This window comes from Pseudophryne corroboree, chromosome 9 (genome assembly GCF_028390025.1).
Source record: "Pseudophryne corroboree isolate aPseCor3 chromosome 9, aPseCor3.hap2, whole genome shotgun sequence".
In the NCBI taxonomy this organism is placed as follows: domain Eukaryota; kingdom Metazoa; phylum Chordata; class Amphibia; order Anura; family Myobatrachidae; genus Pseudophryne; species Pseudophryne corroboree.
The window spans coordinates 263,309,957-263,332,478 of record NC_086452.1 but is presented as its reverse complement, the minus strand read 5'-3'; the positions used below and the strand labels follow the sequence as shown (position 1 = coordinate 263,332,478).

General features: G+C 42.3%; 1 protein-coding gene across 3 annotated transcripts in view; it reads left to right on the top strand.

The window, feature by feature from the left end:
- The window catches only part of DDR2 (discoidin domain receptor tyrosine kinase 2), a 429,134-nt gene that overhangs the window by 194,141 nt on the left and 212,471 nt on the right, over positions 1–22,522 (top strand). For 2 of the 3 annotated variants that reach the window (XM_063940268.1, XM_063940269.1), the window contains exons 3-4: positions 7,394–7,496; positions 12,548–12,779. In XM_063940268.1, coding sequence (XP_063796338.1) covers positions 7,394–7,496; positions 12,548–12,779 — 335 coding nt within the window. Of the gene's footprint in view, positions 1–7,393; positions 7,497–10,963; positions 11,103–12,547; positions 12,780–22,522 lie in introns of those variants that run through there. The other variant, XM_063940270.1, reaches the window with a different exon arrangement.

Here is a 22,522-nt window from a genome sequence, read left to right as displayed (position 1 = left end):
AACTCACGTCCCCCCTGATGAATCCACACCCCCTTTTCGGGTTGTATGTGTGAGGTTCGCGGCAGGTCTCACAAGTGCCACACCGGGTGTCATTAAGGCAAGAGGCGCCTCTGTCTGGCACCACAGAGATTTGAAGAGTTCCATGGATTAACCACTGGCTGGTGTGGTCGCATCAGATGGGACCACACCAGCAAGTACTTTATCTGACCTGGTCGCACAGGATGTGACCAGTCAAATAGACAGCATGTGCAACTGCAGGTAAGGGAACCTTCCCGCAGCTCTCAGAGGGACAGGAAGATCCCTCTACCTCCCTGCACCCTCCCCCAGTGCTTGCCATGCTGCGGATCACTGCTGATCAGTCAGCATGGCAGTACCCACCACACAGCAGCTGCAGACAATAGCATCTGGGGAAGTGTAAATGAACCCCCACAAGCCTCCCTATTTACCTGATGGCTGTCCTGGCTGTCAAATGAAAGTTGCAATGGCTGCAATGATTCAGATGTTCCCGATGGTGCTGACCAATGTTTCTTTTTTGGGATGGGGGGGGGGAGGTGTAAAACACAATTTGTTTTACAAATAAAAAATAATTATATATATATATATATATATATATTTATTTAACTAAAATCATCTTGGATAAGGTTAAATACACTTTCTCCACCTAATTCACTCATTAAAAAACAACAACAATTTCCGAGCATTTTTTGGGAAAAAGAGTTGTCAGTTAAGTGGTTAAAGGCAACTTTAGGGTTCATGTATCAAGTAGTGAAAAGAGTGGATAAGTGTACTAGTGGAAAATGCCCATAGCAACCAATCAGCTTCTACCTATCATATTCTAGAATTTACTTGATAAATACTACCTCAAAACTAACTGGTTGCTACAGATGACTTCTCCACTGGCACTGAGCTCAGTTCTGTTGTAGTCAATTTACATTACTGTACATTGATAGCACCATCCATTTTTCATTTAGCAGCACAATTGTACTGTACATTGATGTTGTAAAGGCAATTAGTATACAGAGACTAAAGTATTTTGAAAGGGCACTGACAAATTACTTTGCTGCATTTCTGTTTTTTCATATACTGTATACTTCTCGCATCACATCGAAAGTCTACAAACTTAAGTCAACTGTATTCAATATGCAGGGCCATTAAGAGCTCCGATGGTCTCTGTTACTGGGGTCATGGCTGACTTTGGGAGGTGTGGTCATGGCCCCTCTAAGAAAAAGTTTTAACAAAATAGTATGTGCACTGCAAGGCCTAAGGCAGCTCCAGGTGTAAATTGAGGCTCCAGAGGGGAAGTGGTTGTCCAGGGACTCACATGTAATACTTCAACCAGCACAGGACCAGATAAGTAGTACCAACCCCCCTCCCTCTCTTCACCCCCATCGATATAGGCACACACTTTGTTGACTGTATCACCACAATGCGCAGGTGTGTCACCAAACAGCAACAGGATGGTGCAAACATTTTGATCGCAAGGTATTCGCAAGGTGATTGACAGGAAGTGGACGTTTGTGGGTGGCAACTGTCCGTTTTCTGGGAGTGTCAGGAAAAACGCAGGTGTTCCCTAGCATTTTCTGGGAGGGTGTGTGACGTCGGCTCCGGCCCAGATCAGCCTGTTTGTATTGCACTGTAGGAGTAGGTCCTGGGCTACGCACAGACTGCTCAGTATGAAAAAAATAATTTGATTGTGAGTGAATTGCGAACGGATTTGCAGATGTCTACTGCCTGGCGAAGTTTTCGCACGGCATACACATGCATTCGCACACTTGCACATGGCAGGTTTTCACTCTCCCTGGGCAGTGATAATCTGATCGCAGACCTCTGCAAACTTGCAGCACAGCAATAAGGTCTGAATTAGGCCCTGTATACCTAATATATAATCAGTTCTTCTTGAAGTGTAGAGCTTAGGACCTCATTCAGCTTCAGCAGCAGAATCTGCTACTGCTTACAATCGCATGCTGGGGGCCGCCGCCCAGCACAGGGCAAGACCACCAAGCATGCAAAGTACCACCCAGCGATGCAATCACAATTGGAGTCATGGCTTCGCAGAAATGGGACTAATGGCATTGCTGCATATGCAGGCGCACTACCGTCATCTTTTCCCTTGCAGCAGCTGTGTTTAACGTCATGGAGCCACACCGAAAATGGTCTGAACATGCCTGGGTTGTCTGGACCACTCCCCAAAATTCGGCATCTCCCCCTCCCCACCACCGCTGTCAATCACAGTGCGATCACATCTTTTTGGGATGTGATCGCACTGTGACAGTTCACACACACGCGCACTGTGGCCACTGTGCATGCGCATAAGTCTACAAATCATCCGTTTGTGAATTTCAAACTTCTGCGTTCCTTGTTGAATGAGGGCCTTAGTCCATATATAAGTACAAAGGGTCTCATATGGTGGTTTTCTCAATTGTGGAGTCTTCAAGAACCAATAATCTCAAAAAACAAAGGAGAGAGTACCAATAGTGTAGTATGTCTCTATAAACAGGGGGAAGGTATAGCCACAAGTGGTTATCTTAATACTGACTGTGCACACCTAGGGGATACACAATAATTGCCTAAGACATATTACACTATTAGTACTCTCTCCTTTGTTTTTTGAAACTGGTATATGAAGCATGTATGAAATAGACTAATAAGTGACATTTTATTTATAAAGGAAAGTTAAATGCTTAGTTACAGAAATTATGTAAAGCATGAGTCTTCAACCTGCGGCCCTCCAGCTGCTGTGGAAGTACACATCCTTGCTATCAAGGCATGCTAAAACTGAAGCAGGGCATGCTAGGATGTGTAGTTCCACAGCAGCAGGAGGACCGCAGGTTGAAGACCCATGATATAAAGGAAAAGGTTCTGATTACATAGAAAAATATGTTGCAATTTTAAATAAAAAAGGAAAAATGACAAAATATAATACACAGCCTATTCTGGCTGGGGCACAGCTTACATAATAAAGTTGCAGTATTTCAATTAGTTTGGTCTTACACAGAGCAAAGACTCCCATACATTTTATCACCTGTACCAAGTCGCCATTGACTGACTGACCAGTTAATTAAATCAGGGTCCAAACCAGGACTGTTCACATGGCTTATAATTTAAGAACAGATACCTGTACAGAATTTCTCCTGTGTAATAGCGACACTAAATATGGTATTTTCTCACTGATCTCTATTAGTTTAGCTATCAAATGAGTGTAAATAAAACTGTGTTGTGATGTGTGATTGGTTAGATAGATAATTTCTCCCAAACCATAAATCCTAGTGATTCCCAAATCACACCTAACCAGCAAAATAACATCATGTATATTTGTGAAGCTCCTAGCTACTGTAGAAATATTATTTTTATGTCAAAATTGATAACACATGATTTTGGTCTGAATACCTTTGTAGTCAGTAGGTTGCATATCCCTGTTGTGTTTGGGGCCAACTACACATCTTCAAGTAATCTACTATATATGCATTCACAAACTGATGGCTTTGTTTATGAATTACTGTACAGTCAACTGCTTTCCCTAGTCACAGGATAGCCTCAGAGATATAATAACAATAATAATAATAATAATAATATTTTTTTTATATAGTGTTCATTCTCCAACAGGACTCAAGGCCTTTACAGACATCAAAAGCAATGCACATGGGGCCTAATTCAGAGTTGATCGCAGCAGCAAATTTGTTAGCAGTTGGGCAAAACCATGGCCCTCATTCCGAGTTGTTCGCTCGTTCTTTTTCATCGCATCGCAGCGATTTTCCGCAAACTGCGCATGCACAATGTTCGCACTGCGGCTGCGCCAAGTAAATTTGCTAAGAAGTTTGGTATTTTACTCACGGCATTATGAGGTTTTTTCTTCGTTCTGGTGATCGTAGTGTGATTGACAGGAAGTGGGTGTTTCTGGGCGGAAACTGGCCGTTTTATGGGAGTGTGTGAAAAAACGCTGCCGTTTCTGGGAAAAATGCGGGAGTGGCTGGAGAAACGGGGGAGTGTCTGGGCGAACGCTGGGTGTGTTTGTGACGTCAAACCAGGAATGAAAGTGACTGAACTGATCGCAGTAGCAGAGTAAGTGTCGAGCTACTCAGAAACTGCTTAGAAATTTCTATTCGCAATTTTGAGAATCTTTCGTTCGCAATTTTGCTAAGCTAAGATTCACTCCCAGTAGGCGGCGGCTTAGCGTGTGCAATGCTGCTAAAAGCAGCTTGCGAGTGAACAACTCGGAATGAGGGCCCATGTGCACTGCAGGGGGGGCAAATATAACATGTGCAGAGAGAGTTAGATTTGGGTGGGGTGTGTTCAAACTGAAATCTAAATTGCATAATACAGAAGATTTAAGTAATATAGCAATAGATAAGCCACACAGACATAAAAGAAAACCTTAAGCACACAGAAAGCATAATGCATGATTGGTGTAGGCATTTTGGGTAATAACTTCCATGGGTTGTGTATTCCACCCTCACAAGGTACAAGGTGCGGCAGCCATCTTGAGCATGCAGCGTAGAATTACCCAGGGTGGAATAGTCTACCCCTAGAAGAGATGATACAAAATGGGGGTGATTTCAGAGTCCTAAAGTTCAGAGTAGGGTTCCAACAAAACCACCAGCTCCATGTATTTTTCATCCCATCCACAAGCGTACCAGATGAGGCAGCCATGCTGGGCGCACTTCGAACGTTACACTGTGGGAGGTGAGCCATACAAGGGCCCAGTGCAATATGGAAAAACTGACATATACATTCTAACAAACTACCCCAAACATCCCTTTCAGACCTCTGAGTGGAACTAACTCAGTCTGTGTGGGGTAGACTTATAAGCTACCATAAAAAAAAATACAATTGGCAGTATGTCCTGAGACAACCATATCTCTACTCACATACATCAATGAATATGACAAAACAAACAAACAAACAAACAAACAAACAAACAGCATATCTTGTAATCTCTTTCAAGTGTCTATCCTGGGCCAGAAGTATTAGAAATTTGTAAATCAAATATTTAATTTTTTAATTTATATAAGTTAAATGTATTATTTACTGCTACATATGTTTCTATGTCTTTCTATTAAATTTTGAAAATGGTACAGTACATTTGGCTTAATGTTTTTTACAGTTCAGGGTCTGTTATACAGTAAAGTATCAATTCAAATAATCTTAGACAATTTCCATTTTCTTCTTTTGAAATGTCTGGCAATTTTTTTTCTGTACCTTTGGTTTCAATAAAAGGTGCTTTCCATCACAGGCAGTACTTAACAAGTTCAGAGGAAAATGGAGAATGGTTTAGGTTGACAGAAAGGCAACAGTAACTGAAATAAATATGTGTTACAATTTTGGTATGCAGAAGAGCATCTCTGACCTCTCAAGACATCAAACCTTGAGTTGTTGGACTACAGCAGCAAAAGACCATAGTAAATTCCACTTCTATCAACTAATAACAGGAAACTGAGGCTACAGGAGCACATGTTCACTAAAACCGAGAGTTTAAAAGCATTATCTAATCTGACAAATCCTTATTACAGTAATCCATCCTGCTTTGTATTAATAGTTCAGGCTAGTGATGGTGGTGTAATGATGTGAGGAATGTTTCCTTGACACGCATTAGTCCCCTTAATACCAATGTAGCAATGTTAAATACCACAGCCTACCTGAGTATTAATGATCAACATGTGCATACTTTATAGCCACGGTCTCCTTGTTGCTCTCATAGCTACTTCCAGCAAGATAATATTCCATGCCACAAAGCACCCGTCATGACAAGTGGGTTCCACAAAGATGAAAATGAGTTCAATGTACCCCTATGACCTCCACTGTCACCAGATCCCATTCCAATAGAGCATCTTTGAGATGAGGTGGGATAGGAGGTTTGCAGCATCAATAAGCAGCCAACAAATATGAAGTCAATGTGAATAATATGACTATGACATCTCTAAGGAATATTACCAGTATATTGTTGATTCCAAGCCACTACGAAACTAGGCTGTTTTGGGATATTACCCAGGACTAGATGTGTACCTAATTAAATGGCTACTGAGGGGCCAATTCTGAGTTCGGAGCAAAAGGAAAAAAATCAAGTAACTAAATCTCTCTGCACATTTTAAATCTGCCCAATGTGCAATTCAGTTACTTTGTTATTTTTAGTGAGTTATAAAATGAAAACATTGTAATAACAGGGTAGGTACTATAATACTTGTTCAAAACAACGCTTTCCCACAAATACAGCAAACCAATTAACTTAAATTGTTTCAACTTAAGTTGTTTTTGCCTGAGTATAAGAATAGAAATCGTTGTAATTTATAAGTCAAACACTAGAGTTACATTTAAGGATGAGAAACGTTTTTTTAATTTATTTAATTGATAGATTCAGTTTGCCTTGATCGATTATTGCAGGCTGGCAATGGAAATCTTATTTCCCTTCCTTAGCTTACCTGTTATTGAAGGGATAACTGTAATGCAAAAGTCATATGTTCCCAAAGACACATCGGGTCTGATTTAGACTTGTACTCAAACCCGATATTTTGCATACAAGTCCGATGGCAGGGAGTCTGTGCACATGCAGGATCTGTTCTGCACATGTGCAGAATGGGTCCTGCAATCTCACACAGAGATCCCAAAGCCACAGCCGGACTGACATGCTGGGAGAGGCAGGGCAGCGTTTTTTTAAATCTTGTAGTCATAGTACTAATCCTTTGTACTAGAATATGACCCATACACCAAAACCATTAAAAAATAAAGGCCAGAGGCCAATATAGTATATTATTTTCAGTTAAATTAATAGAGACCAAAAAGTAAAAATGTGATAAAATAATAACCAAATTACATAACCGGTAGTTTTGTTTTCAGATGAATATGCAGATCCACTCAAACCAGTCCTGGATGTGGGCTTCTGGTGATCAATATCCAACCAACTTCCAAATTCATGTGCAGAGCTAGGGACACCACCTAAAGCAGTTTATTGAAACAACTTTCTCATCCTGGACAAGAAACAAATAAAGTTTGAATACAATAAGGCAGAGTTTTCCTAACTCCACCATTACAATCCATGTTTTAAAGATATCCATGCTTGAGCACAGGTGACTTAATTAGACCTCAGTCAATTTGATTTAACCATCTGGACTCAAGCATTGATATTCTTAAAACCTGGAATCTAATGTTGGAGCTTGGGAAACTCTGCAATAAGGTGTCCTGATCCTATACAAATGAACCTCAAAATAATGTGACAAAAATCCCTTTATTAAATCTCTGTCTGTAGCAATGATTTTTTGTTGTAAAAATGTAACTTTAAGAAAGAAAGATCAGTGTTAAGTTCAAATTGACTGTGTACAATTGCATGTGGTGCTGTATGCTATGATAGTCTACCCTGGCTTAGTGATGGACCCTTTGTGTAAAACAACTCTATTGTTTACAGCGGTCTGTCGGTACCCTTTGGGTATGACTGGAAGACAAATTCCAGATGAAGACATAACTGCATCTAGTCAGTGGTCTGAATCTACTGCAGCCAGATATGGCAGGTAAGTCCTTGACATGTGTATATATATATATATATATATATATATTTAACAAACTAACATTTGTCTGCATTTGTTTCTATTCCATGGGGCAATCCTATTCCCCACGAAGGGTGTGAGCTGCCATTGCAGCAGCACCTTCTAGTGATAGATTTGCACATTTTTTGCTCACAGTCCTACAGTCTGGTAATGGATGAGAGCAAATGACAATTGACCATTTGCTCCCAAACACTGGAAACTGGACAAAACCTGTTGTTCATACAAATTGGTTAAATCCGTGATTTAACCAATTTGAATGAACAACAGTTTTTATCAATTTTTGTGTGTTTGGAGGCCAGTGGTCAGTTGTTATTTGCTCTCATCCATTACCAGATTTTCTTTCCAACCAGCCAGATCTGGCAGATAATCTGCCAGATAATTGTATAGTGTATGCCCAACTTAAAGCCGCACTCACTTGCACCCACAAATTCATTGAGGGTAATTGGAATCTCCCCCCATGTATATATCTTAAACAAGTCTTCCATATCTCATGGTTGATTTATAATTCATAAGGTACCTTATCATTACACTGCTTGCAATTTGAATTTAATCATGAATGTTTTGATGGAAAAGTAGCTGCTTGGTTATCAACATTATCATCCTAGACCACCCCTCACCTAAAATTATCTTACCACAATTATATCGGACAGTTAAATCAGCTTTTCACCTTTTCCATGTTTTGAAGTGCATATCTGAACACACTATTCTGTTTTCCTGTATTCCTCTTGTGGGGCCAGAAAGACAAAACAATGGGGTCCATTTACTAAGGGGAGATAAGGGGCCAAATGGAAAAGAAAGAGAAAATACCCATTTACATCGCTTCTCAATATCTACTAAAAGTATTTCTCTGCCTTCTGCCTGTGGGCTAGAATATCAGTGCTGCCAGAGCACCTATGGCATTGCCAGGTGTTATTAAGAAGAGAGGTCACTTACTGCCAGCTGTCTTCTCCAGCGCCAGCTTCGTCACTTCTAGCTGCTGCTATTTGCCTCTCCTCGTATGAAGAAGCAGGAAGTGAGCTGTCACTTGGTCGGTTGTCAAAAACGTTTTGAACAAAAAAAAATCTCTCTGCTGCAGCTGCACTAGACAGGAGAGTCCACAGTGCAGTCAGGACAAAATATATCTCTTTTGTCACCGCCGTGAGGGTGATGTAACACTCACTCTTCTAGTCAGTGTTATTTTAGTAAAAAACTCATGGTACTGTAGCTGCCTTCCATTTCACAACGATAATAGACAAAGCAGGTGTTTTGCCTTTGAATGTCAGTCATGTGAGAGGGACAGTAGGAGCACAGAGTAGGGAGGGGAATACCAGCATATTTGTAGATGGGGGAGTCAGATGATCCTGCCTTGGGGGATGAATAATTTTGCTTCCAGGTGCCGTGCAAAGTTACACCACTAACCACACCACTGGTATAGCTGTTGCACAGAAAGGAAGGCTTATAATCAGTGGTGCAAGTAGAAATATTTTCTTAGTGGTATTGAGTGCCGAAAAATGGGCGTGGCCATGTGTTGTGAGGGGCATGGCCACATGCTGCTAGTGGGGGTGCCTACATGACACTAGCGGCGTGGCCACATGACACAGCCCCTTTTTTGGGGGGAATCTGGAGGCAAGGCTAAAAATGTATAGTAATGCCTCCAGTATAATAGAAATATATAGTGATACCTCCAGTATAATAGAAATATATAGTAATGCCCCCAATTTAATAACAATATATAGTAATGCCTCCATTATAAAAGGAAAATACAGCCACTGTCGCACTCCCAGTAACCCTGACAAAGTGGGAGGAGCCATCATGCTGCCAAGCACCATGGTCTTGTTGCTTTGTGGCACGTTATAATTGTGGTAAAAGCAAAGTGTGTGGCAGGTGGTACTGCGTACCCGCTACCAAATTCTTAAGGGTACTCTATACCCGAGCGTACCTGCATACTTTCACCGCTGCTTATAATGCTGCTGCCAAACAATAGCCTCACACAGTTTCCTAGCAGCAACTACTGTACAAATGTTATTCCGCTACCTTATGTAGGAAGTGTTCCTCACACCTGTTAGATTTTGACTTCATTTGGGCAGGGACTAGGGAGGCCAATCCCGGGGCATTTTTTCAATCCCGGGATTCGGGATTGAAAAATGCTCAATCCCAAGATTCCCGGGATTCCGGGATTACAGTAGGGATCAGTGTAGGGAGCAGGGAAGGTATATGTGGAGGGCAGCAAGGCAGGGTGGATGTAGGGAGCAAGGGAGGGTGGGTGTAGGGAGCATGTAAGGAACAGGAAGGGAGGGTGGGTGTAGGGAGCAGCGGGAGAGTGGGTGTAGGGAGCAGCGGGAGAGTGGGTGTGTAGTGAGCATGTAAGGTACAGGAAGGGAAGGTGCCGGTGGGTATAGCGAGCAGAGGGAGGATGTCAGGAGCAGAGAGTGTGGGTGTAGGTAGCGAAGATAAACACTTACTACTTACGGGCTGGCCGCGGGCACCAGCCATGGACACACACACACTGACCGCGCTGGCAGCATTTCAAACGTAGCGCTGGCCGCCAGCCAGTCAGAGCTGGCAGTCCGGCAGCCAATCAGGGGCCGCGGCTGCTGCCGCTTCCCTGATTGGCTGCCGGTCTGCCAGCTCTGATTGGCTGGCGGCCGGCGCTACATTTGAAATGCCGCCAGCGCAGTCAGTGTGTGTGTCCATAGCTGATGTAACTACATCGCTGACAGCCAGGCAGCGCTGTGCTATAGTGCTCAGCGCTGTCCGGCAAAACTGCGCATGCGCACTCAAATCCTGTGAATCCCGGGATTGGAGGCTCCAATCCCGGGATTCAAATCCCGGCATTTTTGGGCCCAAATCCCGGGATCCCGCCGATCCCGGGATTGGCCTCCCTAGCAGGGACATCTTTACCTTCTATTTCATGTAATTGTATGTAATTTGTATGTGGCATGATCCCTTCAATGTACAAAGCATTTCAAAAGACTCTTTGGCACCATAGCATTCCTCTCCAAAATCCCGGGAGAGGACCACTCGTGATTGGCTGAGCTTCCCTTTCAAAAATGGCACCGCAATTAGTCATTGGCTTACACACAGTGCCATTTTTTAAATTCAAGATGGTGAGCCACAATTGGCTCACTATCATCAAATACGGTGGACCCCTATTCATTCCCCCACCCTCCCCCCATATTTTTAGAAGTCCAGTACATAAATTCAGGGTGGCTAGACTGGCAAATGTCCAGGGGCCCACAAGGTGAACAGGGCTTATCACGAAATCAGTCACTAAATACTGTAGGCTAAATGCATGATTGGCAATTCATTTCTGTGTACACAGTACTATTAAGTTACTATTCGGTTCAATTAAAGATATGGCTTCTGATAAGTGAACAAATCTGGAAATTTAAATGTAGTCTGTCACTCACTAATATATAACTTTGGCATTTGATCTTTGTCTTTGTAGGTGCTGAAAAGCAAAGAAAAACTTCCTTATTTTATTATTTTTATTAGCAGTTACTTATATAGCATCAGCATATTACGTTGCTCTTTACAATTGGGAACAAATAGTAATAAAACAAGAGTGAGTAATAACAGACAGATATAGAGGTAAGAGGACCCTGCTTGCAAGCTCACAATATACAATAGAGGAGAATAGGCAATGATACAAAAGGTGCTACCTATTGGATAGTGGTCCAGCCAGATTGCAGAGATTCTTGGTAGGCTGTTTGATCCCATTCACAAAAGGAATGCTGACCACAGGTCAGGAGGATGTTAAAGTGAAGATAGAGAAAATATATACAGTTATGTGTGCACTGTATAGAGGGGATATAATTGGGTAAGATAGCTTATGGAGGTTATGTCTATGGTACTGGGATTTTATAAGCTTGTCTGCAGAGGTGAGTTTTCAGGGAATGCTTCAAGTTTTGGAGACTAGAGGAAAGTCTTATTGTGCGTGGGAGAACATTCCAGAGTGGGTGCATACTGAAAAAAGTCCTGAATACTGTATCGTGAATGGGAGCAGGTAATGCGTGTGAATGTGAGACCTTGTGAATATTATAAAAATGTGATATATTTCTATCGCATATTGAAAAAAATAATTTGTATATTTGCCAAATATTTTCAGAACTCAAGAAGAATCTTACTAAACAGAGTTTGTTACAGTATTGTGCTGTTTTGAAACCCCAAAACCTTATATGGTGCAGGCCAAAGCTTATTAATTTACAAGGGAAGACATTCAGATTTTATAATGGGGGCAATCATTGCAGTATTTTATAGCAGGGCCATCATTTATTAAATTGCAATGCTCACAATTATGCACTTGTGTCATGTGCATGTGGGCACTTGCAGTGCCATAAGAGCTTATGCTGTATTTGTACCCTTACAACCAACAGCCGTTGCCACTACAAGGGGTTCAGTGTCATCAGCATTGGGGCAGCACTCTATTTGTACAAGAGGTCCAAGTATTTTTTTTTGGGGGGGGGTTCTCACCTATTTATTATTTATTTCTTAACAGTTTCTTATATAGCGCAGCATATTCCGTTGCGCTTTACAATTAGAACAACAGTAATAGAACAAAACTGGGTAAAAACAGACATAGAGGTAGGAAGGCCCTGCTCGCAAGCTTACAATCTATAGGGACCTAGAGACTGGATCCGATGCTGTGAAAGCAGGGCTAGAAAGTGGAAGGGAGGAGGTATTTTTTTTACCTGTTTATATTATTATTTGCCCCCAATTCTGATGTAGCTTGAGATTTGAGTAATCTCACTTACACAAAAACATGTGATAATTATTATTTTTTTTTTTTACTATTAAACAGTGGTCTGACATGCAGTTTGGCCATCTGATACTTTACCTCAGGAGTGTGGTTGCAGATCACGTGGTTTTCATTCATGCAGATTGATGGTGATCTGACAGCTGCTATTTCAGATTTGTTTTAATTTTTTTCTACAAACATGGGATTTCATGAACATAAGTATTAAATGTTGCAACAAAAATGTTCAGATATCCTGACTATAAATGAAATCCGGCTTATTAATCTTTTTCCGACATAGGTTGGATCTAGAAGAAGGAGATGGTGCTTGGTGTCCTGAGATGCCAGTAGACCCAGAAGAATTAACTGAGTTTCTGCAGATTGATTTACGAGTTCTCCATTTCATAACCTTGGTAGGCACTCAAGGTCGACATGCTGGAGGACATGGCAATGAGTTTGCGCAGATGTTCAAAATAAACTACAGCCGTGATGGCACTCGTTGGATTTCTTGGCGAAATCGCCATGGCAGCCAGGTACAGAATTTGATAACAAATAATAAATTAACCAAAAATCATTTACTTCTAGCACAACACATCTGGTCTATATACCTTATTTGCTTTCTAAAATTAACAAAAAAAACGACAGTAAGTATCTTTTAATAACAATGCATACATACCCGTATTCACAGAGCATCCTACAACTTTTGCTTAAAACACTATTATATACTTATTTATTATTTTTGTGTCTTTCAACAAGATCTTTTATATAACCTAGAGATAGGCATTTATTTGTTTTGCTCTGTAATTAAACACTGAAATATTCTGTGGTTAATAATGTATTACAGAACATTTCTAACCACAGACAGACTATAGAATATATTTGTTTGTTGATCTGTGTTGTAAGAGTCAAATATATTTCTAATAAATATCTAAAATGCCAGCACTAATATATGCTGCAGACGCCAGGCGCATCTTATTACCATATACGATAAAAGTGCGCTGTACGTCGCAAACACTACATCCCTTACGAGAAAACAAGTACACGCACGCATTGTCTGAGTTCCAACGCTCATTGATATATATATATTTGATATTTAAAAGGATATGCATACATATAACACATGTACAGTATAGATATGGTTACAGATTTACAAATTACACAGGAAGCAGTTGTTACAAAAGAATCCATACAGTCACAGCCAGCATACAATACCATTTCCCTGTCCCTCAATGCACACTTTGCTCCATTTCCTCCATTTCTGGAACTGCCTCAACACTAACAAACAGCAGCAGAATAACAGCAAAACAGAACTTCTTGTGATTCTGCAATCAGCTATACCCTGTGTATGTTGGGGGAGTACCTGTCTTCTGTTATTGGTCCAGGGGAGGGAACTTTCTCATTCATAATGGTAAGTTCATATGCAAGCCTTGAAGAAGACATCAAAAGGGTTGACCTCCGTTTTCCGCCCATACATGCTTCAAATGGAATGTTCTTTGTTCCAATAAGAGTGACTTCATATTCCTACATTTAATCATAACTACTCATTGCAATGTGCTACAATCCAATCACAGGTATCAAATTAATCTACACATTCCTCTGATTACTTTGACACCAAGCATGACATGTTTATCTTGTTCTGTTCCAATAATACATATACATGATGTTATACTCCATTATATAATTTAAAACCTTATAATGTCTAGTGCTTGACATGTTTCATTTATGTGTGTTATGAAATATGTGTTGAATATATCCTTGTGGCTTGTCTGTGTGAATGCATATGCTACCATATATTGCTGTGCTCGCTGCACTTATTCGCACGCATAGCGACTCATCTGTGTGGGGTTTGTATGTTTTCTGTATGTAATATTTTTGATTTCGACAGTGTTAATGTACAGCCAAACAAAAATCTACTATTCTATCATAATATTAATGCCTTGGGGAAAATACAGAAGGTAGGAAAAAGTTATTCATTTAAAAAAAAAAGTGCAGAAGAGCGCAAATAAAATAATTAATTAAAACTTGAAACTGTAAAGTAATTTTACTGCAAACAGTATACAGACACTGAGATCCCACAATTCATTTTAAAATGTATATAATGAAGTATTATAACTAAGTATTATAATGAAATAATGTAATTTAAAAAAATAAGCCACCCTTGTTGATTCACATGGAATGAAACTAAAGAAACAATTGTGTATGTGGTTATATATACTCTCTCTCTCTCTCTCTCTCTCTCTCTCTCTCTCTCTCTATATATATATATATATATATATATATACAGACACAGTATACTGTATTTACAGAGGTGACAAGTTTTAAAATGACAGACTGTGTGTACTGATTTTATCATATGACATCCTTTATGTGTTGCTGGAGGAAGAGATATGCAGATGCACACTCTTAGCACTAAGAACACTGATAGTAAAAAATAATTTAAATAAACCCTCACAATTAACATGGAGTATAATTGAAGTTCTTAGCACACATTTGCGCAAATATGCGGCCCATGTACCGCGGCCAGGTGACTTCATCACATGGGTCCCTAACATTCCTAATACTATCACATTCTATACATTTATTCAGGACTTACCTCTAAATAGGGCCTTATCAATGTGTGATCTGAAATGCAGGAACCCAGCTAATTAAAACACCTGAGGGTGAATGGGAGGAGTGCCAATACCAGAGGAAGGAAGCCTTGCCTTCCAGTGTACAATATATACACAAATATAGTGGAAAAAGGGGGGGGGACCTGGATTGCACATCCTATTACTAAAGATATCAGGAGGTGCTATCATGCTGAGGCTTCTAATACTATGCTGGAGGAAGAGAGATGAAGATGCACACTCTTAGCACTAAGAACACTGATAGTAAAAATAATTTAAATAAACCCTCACAATTAACATGGAGTATAATTGAAGTTCTTAGCACACAGTTGCGCAAATATGCGGGATGTGCAATCCAGGTCCCCCCCCCCCCTTTTTCCATCCTTTATGTGTTGCCATTTTGCATTATAAAGGTGAAACTCAGAAAATTAGAATTTCGTTCAAAACTTAATTTCAGTAATTCAACTTAAGATGAAACTAATACAATTATATAGACTCATTACATGCAAAGTGAGATATTTCAAGCCTTTATTTGTTATAATTTTGACGATTGTAGGTTACAGCTAATGAAAACCCCAAATCCAAAATCTCAGAAAATTAGATTACATAAAATCATTAAAAAAAAGGATTTTAAATACAGAAATGTCAGCCCCTGGAAAAGTATAATCATGCATATGTACTCAGTACTTGGTTTGGGACCCTTTTGCATGAATTACTGCCTCAATGCGGGGTGGCATGGATTTTATCAGCCTGTGGCACTGCTGAGGTGTTATGGAAGACCAGGATTCTTCAATAGCGGCCTTCAGCTCTTCTGCATAGTTCGGTCTCATGTCTCTCATCTTTCTCTTGGCAATGATCCATAAATTCTCTATGGGGTTCAGGTCAGGCAAGTTTGCTGGCCAATCCAGCACATTAATTCCACAGACATTAAACTAGGTTTTGGTACTTTTGGCAGTTTGGGCTGGTGCCAAGTCCTGCTGGAAAATGAAGTCAGCATCTCTATAAAGTTTGTCTGACCAGTTATTTTTTTCTGTAGCCTAGGTAAGACGCTTCTGATGACGTTTGTTGATCAGGAGCGTCTTGACAAGAGTAATGTAACATTTGAAGCCCATGTCCAGGATCCATCTGTGTGTGGTGGCTCTAGATCAGGGATGGGGTACCTTCGGCCCTCCAGATAGTGTGTAGTTCAACAACAGCTGGAGGGCCGAAGGTTCCCCATCCCTGCTCTAGATGCACTAACTCCAGCCTGGGATTACTGTGCTGGATTGGCCAGCAAACTTTCCTGACCTGAACCTCATAGGGAATCTATGGGGCATCGCCAAGAGAAAGATGAGTGACATGAGACCAAACAATGCAGAAGAGCTGAATGCCATTATTGAAGCATCCTGATCTTCCATAATACCTCAGCAGTGCCACAGGCTGATAGAATCCATGCCACGCCGCATTGAGGCAGTAATTCATGCAAAAAGGTGCCCAAACCAAGTACTGAGTAGATATGCGTGATTATACTTTTCAGAAGGCCGACATTTCTGTATTTAAAATCCTTTTTTTATTGATTTTATGTAATATTAAAATTTTCAGAGATTTTCGATTTGGGGTTTACTTAAGCTGTAAGCCACAATCATCAAAATTATAACAAATAAAGGCTTGAAATATCTTGCTTTGCATGTAATGAGTCTATATAATATATTAGTTTCACCTTTTAAGTTGAATTACTGAAATAAATGAACTTTTGCATGATATTCTCATTTTCTGAGTTTCACCTGTATAACTAAAATAAAAAGTAATATCCTAAATCCTACATACATACTCATCAAAATGACACCTTCAACCAGGTACAAAATGCTTTGCACTTGACCCGGACTCCCCACTTAATTTAGTATTATGGGGGGGTCATTCTGATCTGATCGCACGCTGCAGTTTATCTCAGTGGCGCGATCGGGTCAGAACTGCGCATGCGCGGCGCCTTCGCATGCCCAATGGCCGAAGGCTGTCACTGCGCTACGATCGCCTCCGCCTGATTGACAGGCAGAGGCGGTCGCTGGGCGGGGGGGGGGGCGGAATGGCGGCATTTAGGCGCCATTTTGTGGGCGCGGTCCGGCCAATGCAGGCGTGGCCGGACCGCGTGAGGGACGGGCCGCAGCAGCTGCGTGATGTCACACGCAGCTGCTGCGGGCCGGGGAGCGATGAGTAGCTCCCGGCCAGCACGCTAAGGCTGCGCTGGCCGGAAGCTACTCATAAAGTGCAAAAGCATTGCCGCTGTGCGATGCTTTTGCACTTCTGCGGAGGGGTGGGGGGGGGGCACTGACATGCGGGGTGGGATAGCCCTGTGCTGGGCGTCCCCCCGCTTGTGTATGGACATGATCGTAGGGCTACGATCAACTCAGAATGACCCCCATAGTCATCTGTGTTAAGCACTTTTAAAACTGTGGAGAAAAAAAACACAATTCTAGGTAAAATGGTGAATCTTAGCAATAAAAATGAAAACAGTGAAGAGAAAAGTGCAATACCAAGTAAAAAAGGGAATCTTATGCCGCTTTTCAGACATGCAGCTAAATTCCAGGTTATTGCACGTCCACGCGCAGCAACCCAGGATTTCTGCATGTGTGAAAGCATATGACTAAGGGCCTAATTCAGACCTGATCACAGCAGCAAAATGTTTCTCTAATGGGCAAAACCATGTGCACTGCAGGTGCATACTTGCCTACTTTTGAAAAAGAATTTCAGGGAGATTGTGAAAGTAACACCTATCATGTGCAACTGCTACATCTGAGAGGCGTTTCATAAAAATGGATGTAACTGAGCTCCAAAGTTAGTAAGAGCTACTTGTTAAAGAAAATAATGCCCCTGCAGTTATGACCCCAGTAGTTTACCCCCACTTTAGTTTAGTCTCCCAGTGGTAATGCTCCCAGTAGTTTATCCCGTGTAGTTTAGTTCCCAGTGGTAATGCCCCCTTTAGTTTAGCCCCTGCAGTTAAGCCTCCAGTAGTTTTAGCCCCCCAGTAGTAATGCCCCCAGTAGTTTAGCCCCATGTAGTAATGCCCCTGTAGTTACGCCCCCAGTAGTATTGCCCCCCGTAGTAATGCGCACCTGTAGTTATACCCGCTGTAGTAATGCGCCCCTGTAATTATGCCCCCAGTAGTAATGCGCCCCTGTAGTTTGCCCCCCGTAGTTTACCCCTTGGAGTTTGCCCCCAGTAGTTAGCCCCCTGTAGTTTGCCTCCAGTAGATGCACCGCTAACACACTTAAAAAAAACCCACCATACTCACCAAGCCCCGCTCCCACGTCCGACCGCTGCTATCGTCCTGGCGTCCGGCTCCCCAGCACTATGAGAGAGATGTCATGACGTCTCTCCAAAGGCGCGCACTGGCAGGGCTGGGAGCCGGTAGCCGAAGCTCAGTAGTGAGCTCCTGTCGCTGGCTTCCGCTGTGGAGAGAGAGCCGGGCACCCGCTGGTAACACAATCTCAGCGGGCGCCCGGCATCTACCTGCGGCGTCGGAACACATCGGGTTAGGTGAGCCGGAAGAGGCGGAACTGCGTTCCGTCTCCAAGAGGACCTGACGGAATGCAGTTCCGCCCTGTTCCGGCTCACTTTAACCCCTGCTGACCACAGTAAATTGTCATAAAAACAGCATTAGTAAAAAAAACTTTATTTTAGTTTAGTTTTAAATAAAACAGTCCCGGTAGAAAATATAAACCAATCCCGGTACAGATTGATGCGGTTAGCCCTTTTATGGAAATGACTAGAAAGAGTCTCTGTGGATGTGTTGGAGGCTCCTAATTGTCCAGTATTGGCAGCTGTTACTAGAAATTACTGCAATAGAGATACAACAGTCATCTGTTGGGTGTATCCAGGTGCTAGTTTTATTGAGTATAGCCTGGTACTTGTTCTAAAAATATGGGGGTGCCCTACCCATCCCAGGGCCGGCACCAAGAGTACGGTGCTAATTCATTAAATATGGAGGACCCCTATACGTTTTGTTTCCTGTATTTTTTGAACCAGGCGAGGCTCAGAGATCATAGTGCTGGCTATGCTTTTGGAAAAGGGGGGGCATAGGGCAATATGGTTGTAAAGAATATTGCAAGCTGGGAAAAATAGGCACACTGTTATCTGTAACCAGTGCTATTTTTGTAGAAAAATAGGTTTATAAACTCCCAGAGGTGGGCAGCGGTGGGCGGGGCTACAGTGGGTGGGGCACCTTTGTAAGAATAAAGAATTGCCCTTAATAAAGAATTTGCTGGTGCCAAAAAATGGTGTGTGACCTCACTACAAGGGGCATGGTCTTGCAGGAAAAGGTTATTTTATACCCCAGTTTTGCAATCTGCACGCCCAAACATTGGCCACAATAGGGGGAAAAAATCCTGATGTTTGCACTTACATAATTTGCCATTTTTCCTCCTGATAGTAATGCCCCTTACACAATATGACACACACCGTAATGCTCATTACGCAATGATACCTACAGCAAGGCCTATTATGCAATGACACCCACAGCAATGCCCATTTCACATTATGGCACACGCGTTGCCAAAGGTTTCATACTCGTTGTCAGGGGTCTCCTGCTCATTGCCAGGGGTATCCTGCTTGTTGCCATTGGTCTCCTGATCGTTCTCAATGGTTTCATGGGAGAAGATGCATTTCTTCATCTTCTCCTGGTACATCTGCATCACTGACAGATGTTAGAGGTCATGTATGACCTCTAGCATCTGTCTCCTGCATCGCCTCACTCCCAAGACACTGCAGGGAAAGCAAGGCTTCCCCCACCGTGCTCCTCCTTCATCCCCGCACCTGGCAGGAAAAAAAAATACTGGCACTGTCGGGAGGTTCCAGAATGCCGTTCCTGATGACAGCATTTTTTAAAAGAGCTTCAGTAAATGGCATTTACGGACCGTTCCACCACACATATAGCCCTGGCTGTAACTGATGCTGGACACAGCATTAGAAGTAAACTCTGTTGGCTGTAACTGAATGCTGGCGTAGATGTACCCTACCATCTATACATGATACAATAGATTTTGCATGCTGAAATGGAAGTGCTCCAAGTAGGTAATTTAGAACACACTGGTGCAGCTGGAAGTGCTAAGCATTGGACAGAATACAGGGAGCAACAGTAAGTAACTAAAGCGCGCTGGGCAGAATAACCAGATACAAGCTGCTGACTCTGGAGCCAGGAACAGATATAGGCCCTCATTCCGAGTTGATAGCTCGCTAGCTGTTTTTAGCAGCTGTGCAAACGCATAATCGCCGCCCACGGGGGAGTGAATTTTCACTTTGCAAGTGTGTGATCGCATGTGCAGCCGAGCTCTGCAAAAACATTTTGTGCAGTTTCAGAGTAGGTCTGAACTTACTCAGCCCTTGCGATCACTTCAGTGTTTTTGGTGCTGGAATTGACGTCACACACCTGCCCTCCAAACGCCCGGACACGCCTGCGTTTTCCCTACCACTCCCAGGAAACGGTCAGTTGACACCCATAAACGCCCTCTTTCTGTCAATCTTCTTGCGATCGGCTGTGAGTATGGATTCTTCGTTAATCCATAGCTCAGCAATGATCCGCATTATACCCGTATCACGTGCATGCGCAGTAGAGACCTGATCACTGCACAGCGAAACTTGGCAGCATGCGATCAACTCTGAATGACCCCCATAGTACAAGTTGTACTGGCAATAGGCAATTGAACCTAAGGGGTTTAAATAGGACACTCTGAACAGACATTGGTAGCTCAAGTCATATAGGTACTAACTCCTCTGCTACTGGTCAAATCTGTAGTCAGCAATTCTGGTCGTGACCATGCCACGTCAGCTTATGGAGAAATGCCACTCACAGAAAATACAAGAGGGATATCTAGTGATGTTAGTGTGCTTTGGCCGGGGATGGGGGGAAAACACTGGGTGGTGTTTCCTCCCTCTGGGACTGCCAGACCATCATGCGATTAGCAGAAAGCTGGCTTTTCTATAGGAAGCCACTCCGTGCCTTTGGCGCAGCCCAATCCTGCTTTTATGGGCTGCAGCCGATACAGTCCACAGAAGCCAGGGTTTGTGCATGTGCCATCACAACGTGGCTTCTGCACATGCTCCGGTCATGGAACCTATCGGATCCATTGTGCAGGTGCTGAGACTCGAGGCTAGCAGCTGACCTTCTCCTCTCTGGGCATGGGGGTAGCAGCAGCCCCCCTACTAAATGTAAGTATTAGCATTACTCAAAATGACAAAGGGGTATATTTATCATATCCCAAAATGCAGTGTTGCTCTAAAAATATAACCCAGGACCGGACTACAGTGATGCATACTGGTTTTTGGTCAGATGATTGACAGTAACCATGTCAACATTCAGAATGTTGACACAAAAATGTCAACATTATAATGTTGACATGAGTCAAACTGTCATCTGAGGATGCCAATGGTTAGGGGTAGGCATCACTAGGAGGGTTAGTCTTAGGCTGTAATGGGAAGGTTTGGGTTAGGCTGCGGGGTGGAGAAAGTAAGGGTTAGGCAGTATGGGTAGAGGGTAGGGATTAGGATTTAGGTTATCAGGGAAATTACTCACCAGAACACTGCTGCTGAGACAACTCTGGTTTAACTAATCTTCATTTGACAACTGGGACCTATAAGAAGACGCCACCGGGACAAGGTAAGACACTGGTAGACCACTAGGGACAAATGGTAGACAGTTCCTCTTGTCAACATATCATCCATGTAGACATGATGATTGTCGCTATGCTGAGTATGTCACCATACCACATGTCAACAGTTTTACCATGTTGACATGATAACTGTTTATCAGTGTTGCCTAGCACATGCCTTCAGAATGTTGACACAAAAATGTCAACATTAGAATATCAATTTTGGTCAAATGTTTACCATGTTGATATCCCCAGAAACGTTGCAATGTGAGATATCGACAATCTGAGGATGCCAATGGTTAGGGTTAAGCACCACTAGGGGGGTTAGGGTTAGGCTTTGGGGGGAAGGTTTGAGTTAGGGGTGGGGGAGGTAAGGGTTTGGCAGTAGAGGGGGTTAGGGGGTAGGGATTAGGGATATCAGGGAACATAATCACCAGAAATCCACTGCTGAGAAATCTGGTAGACAATCAAATTGTACATAGTTCATCATGTTAACATCATCCATGTAGAATGTGTATATGAAAGGTGGTGGGTCCCTAATGTGTGCAAATGGTAGCAGCCAAATCAGAAATTACTAATAGGAGGATTCCTCCACAACTCCTAAAGTATGAATATGTATGAACAATTGGTAAGTCATTTCTGCATCGGCGCTAACTCTAATTATCAAGGAGTGCATACATTCCTTCACTCCGTGTATCAAGGCGATGTGTGGTCACAAAATTCTCCTTCTCCCTCCTTGTAATAATCATCATGCAGTTGCTCAGCACACATCTCTCCCCAAATCGGCCCGTGAATACGGTCCTTAAGTGACCTCCTGCTGGATTGCCACTGAGTTTATCAGCACCCCAGCAGCTACATAACAATGGGTGTAGAGGTGTGGACAGTATTTAATCCTGACTCTGACGAACATTATAATTACGAAAATGGGAACTACAGAATTCCTGCTCCTAGGAAATGAGTAGATAATACAGCTCTACTTTAATTGCTGTAGCATCCAGCAAAATCAGAAATATCAAAGTATATAATTACAGCTGTATAATTAAATGTGAA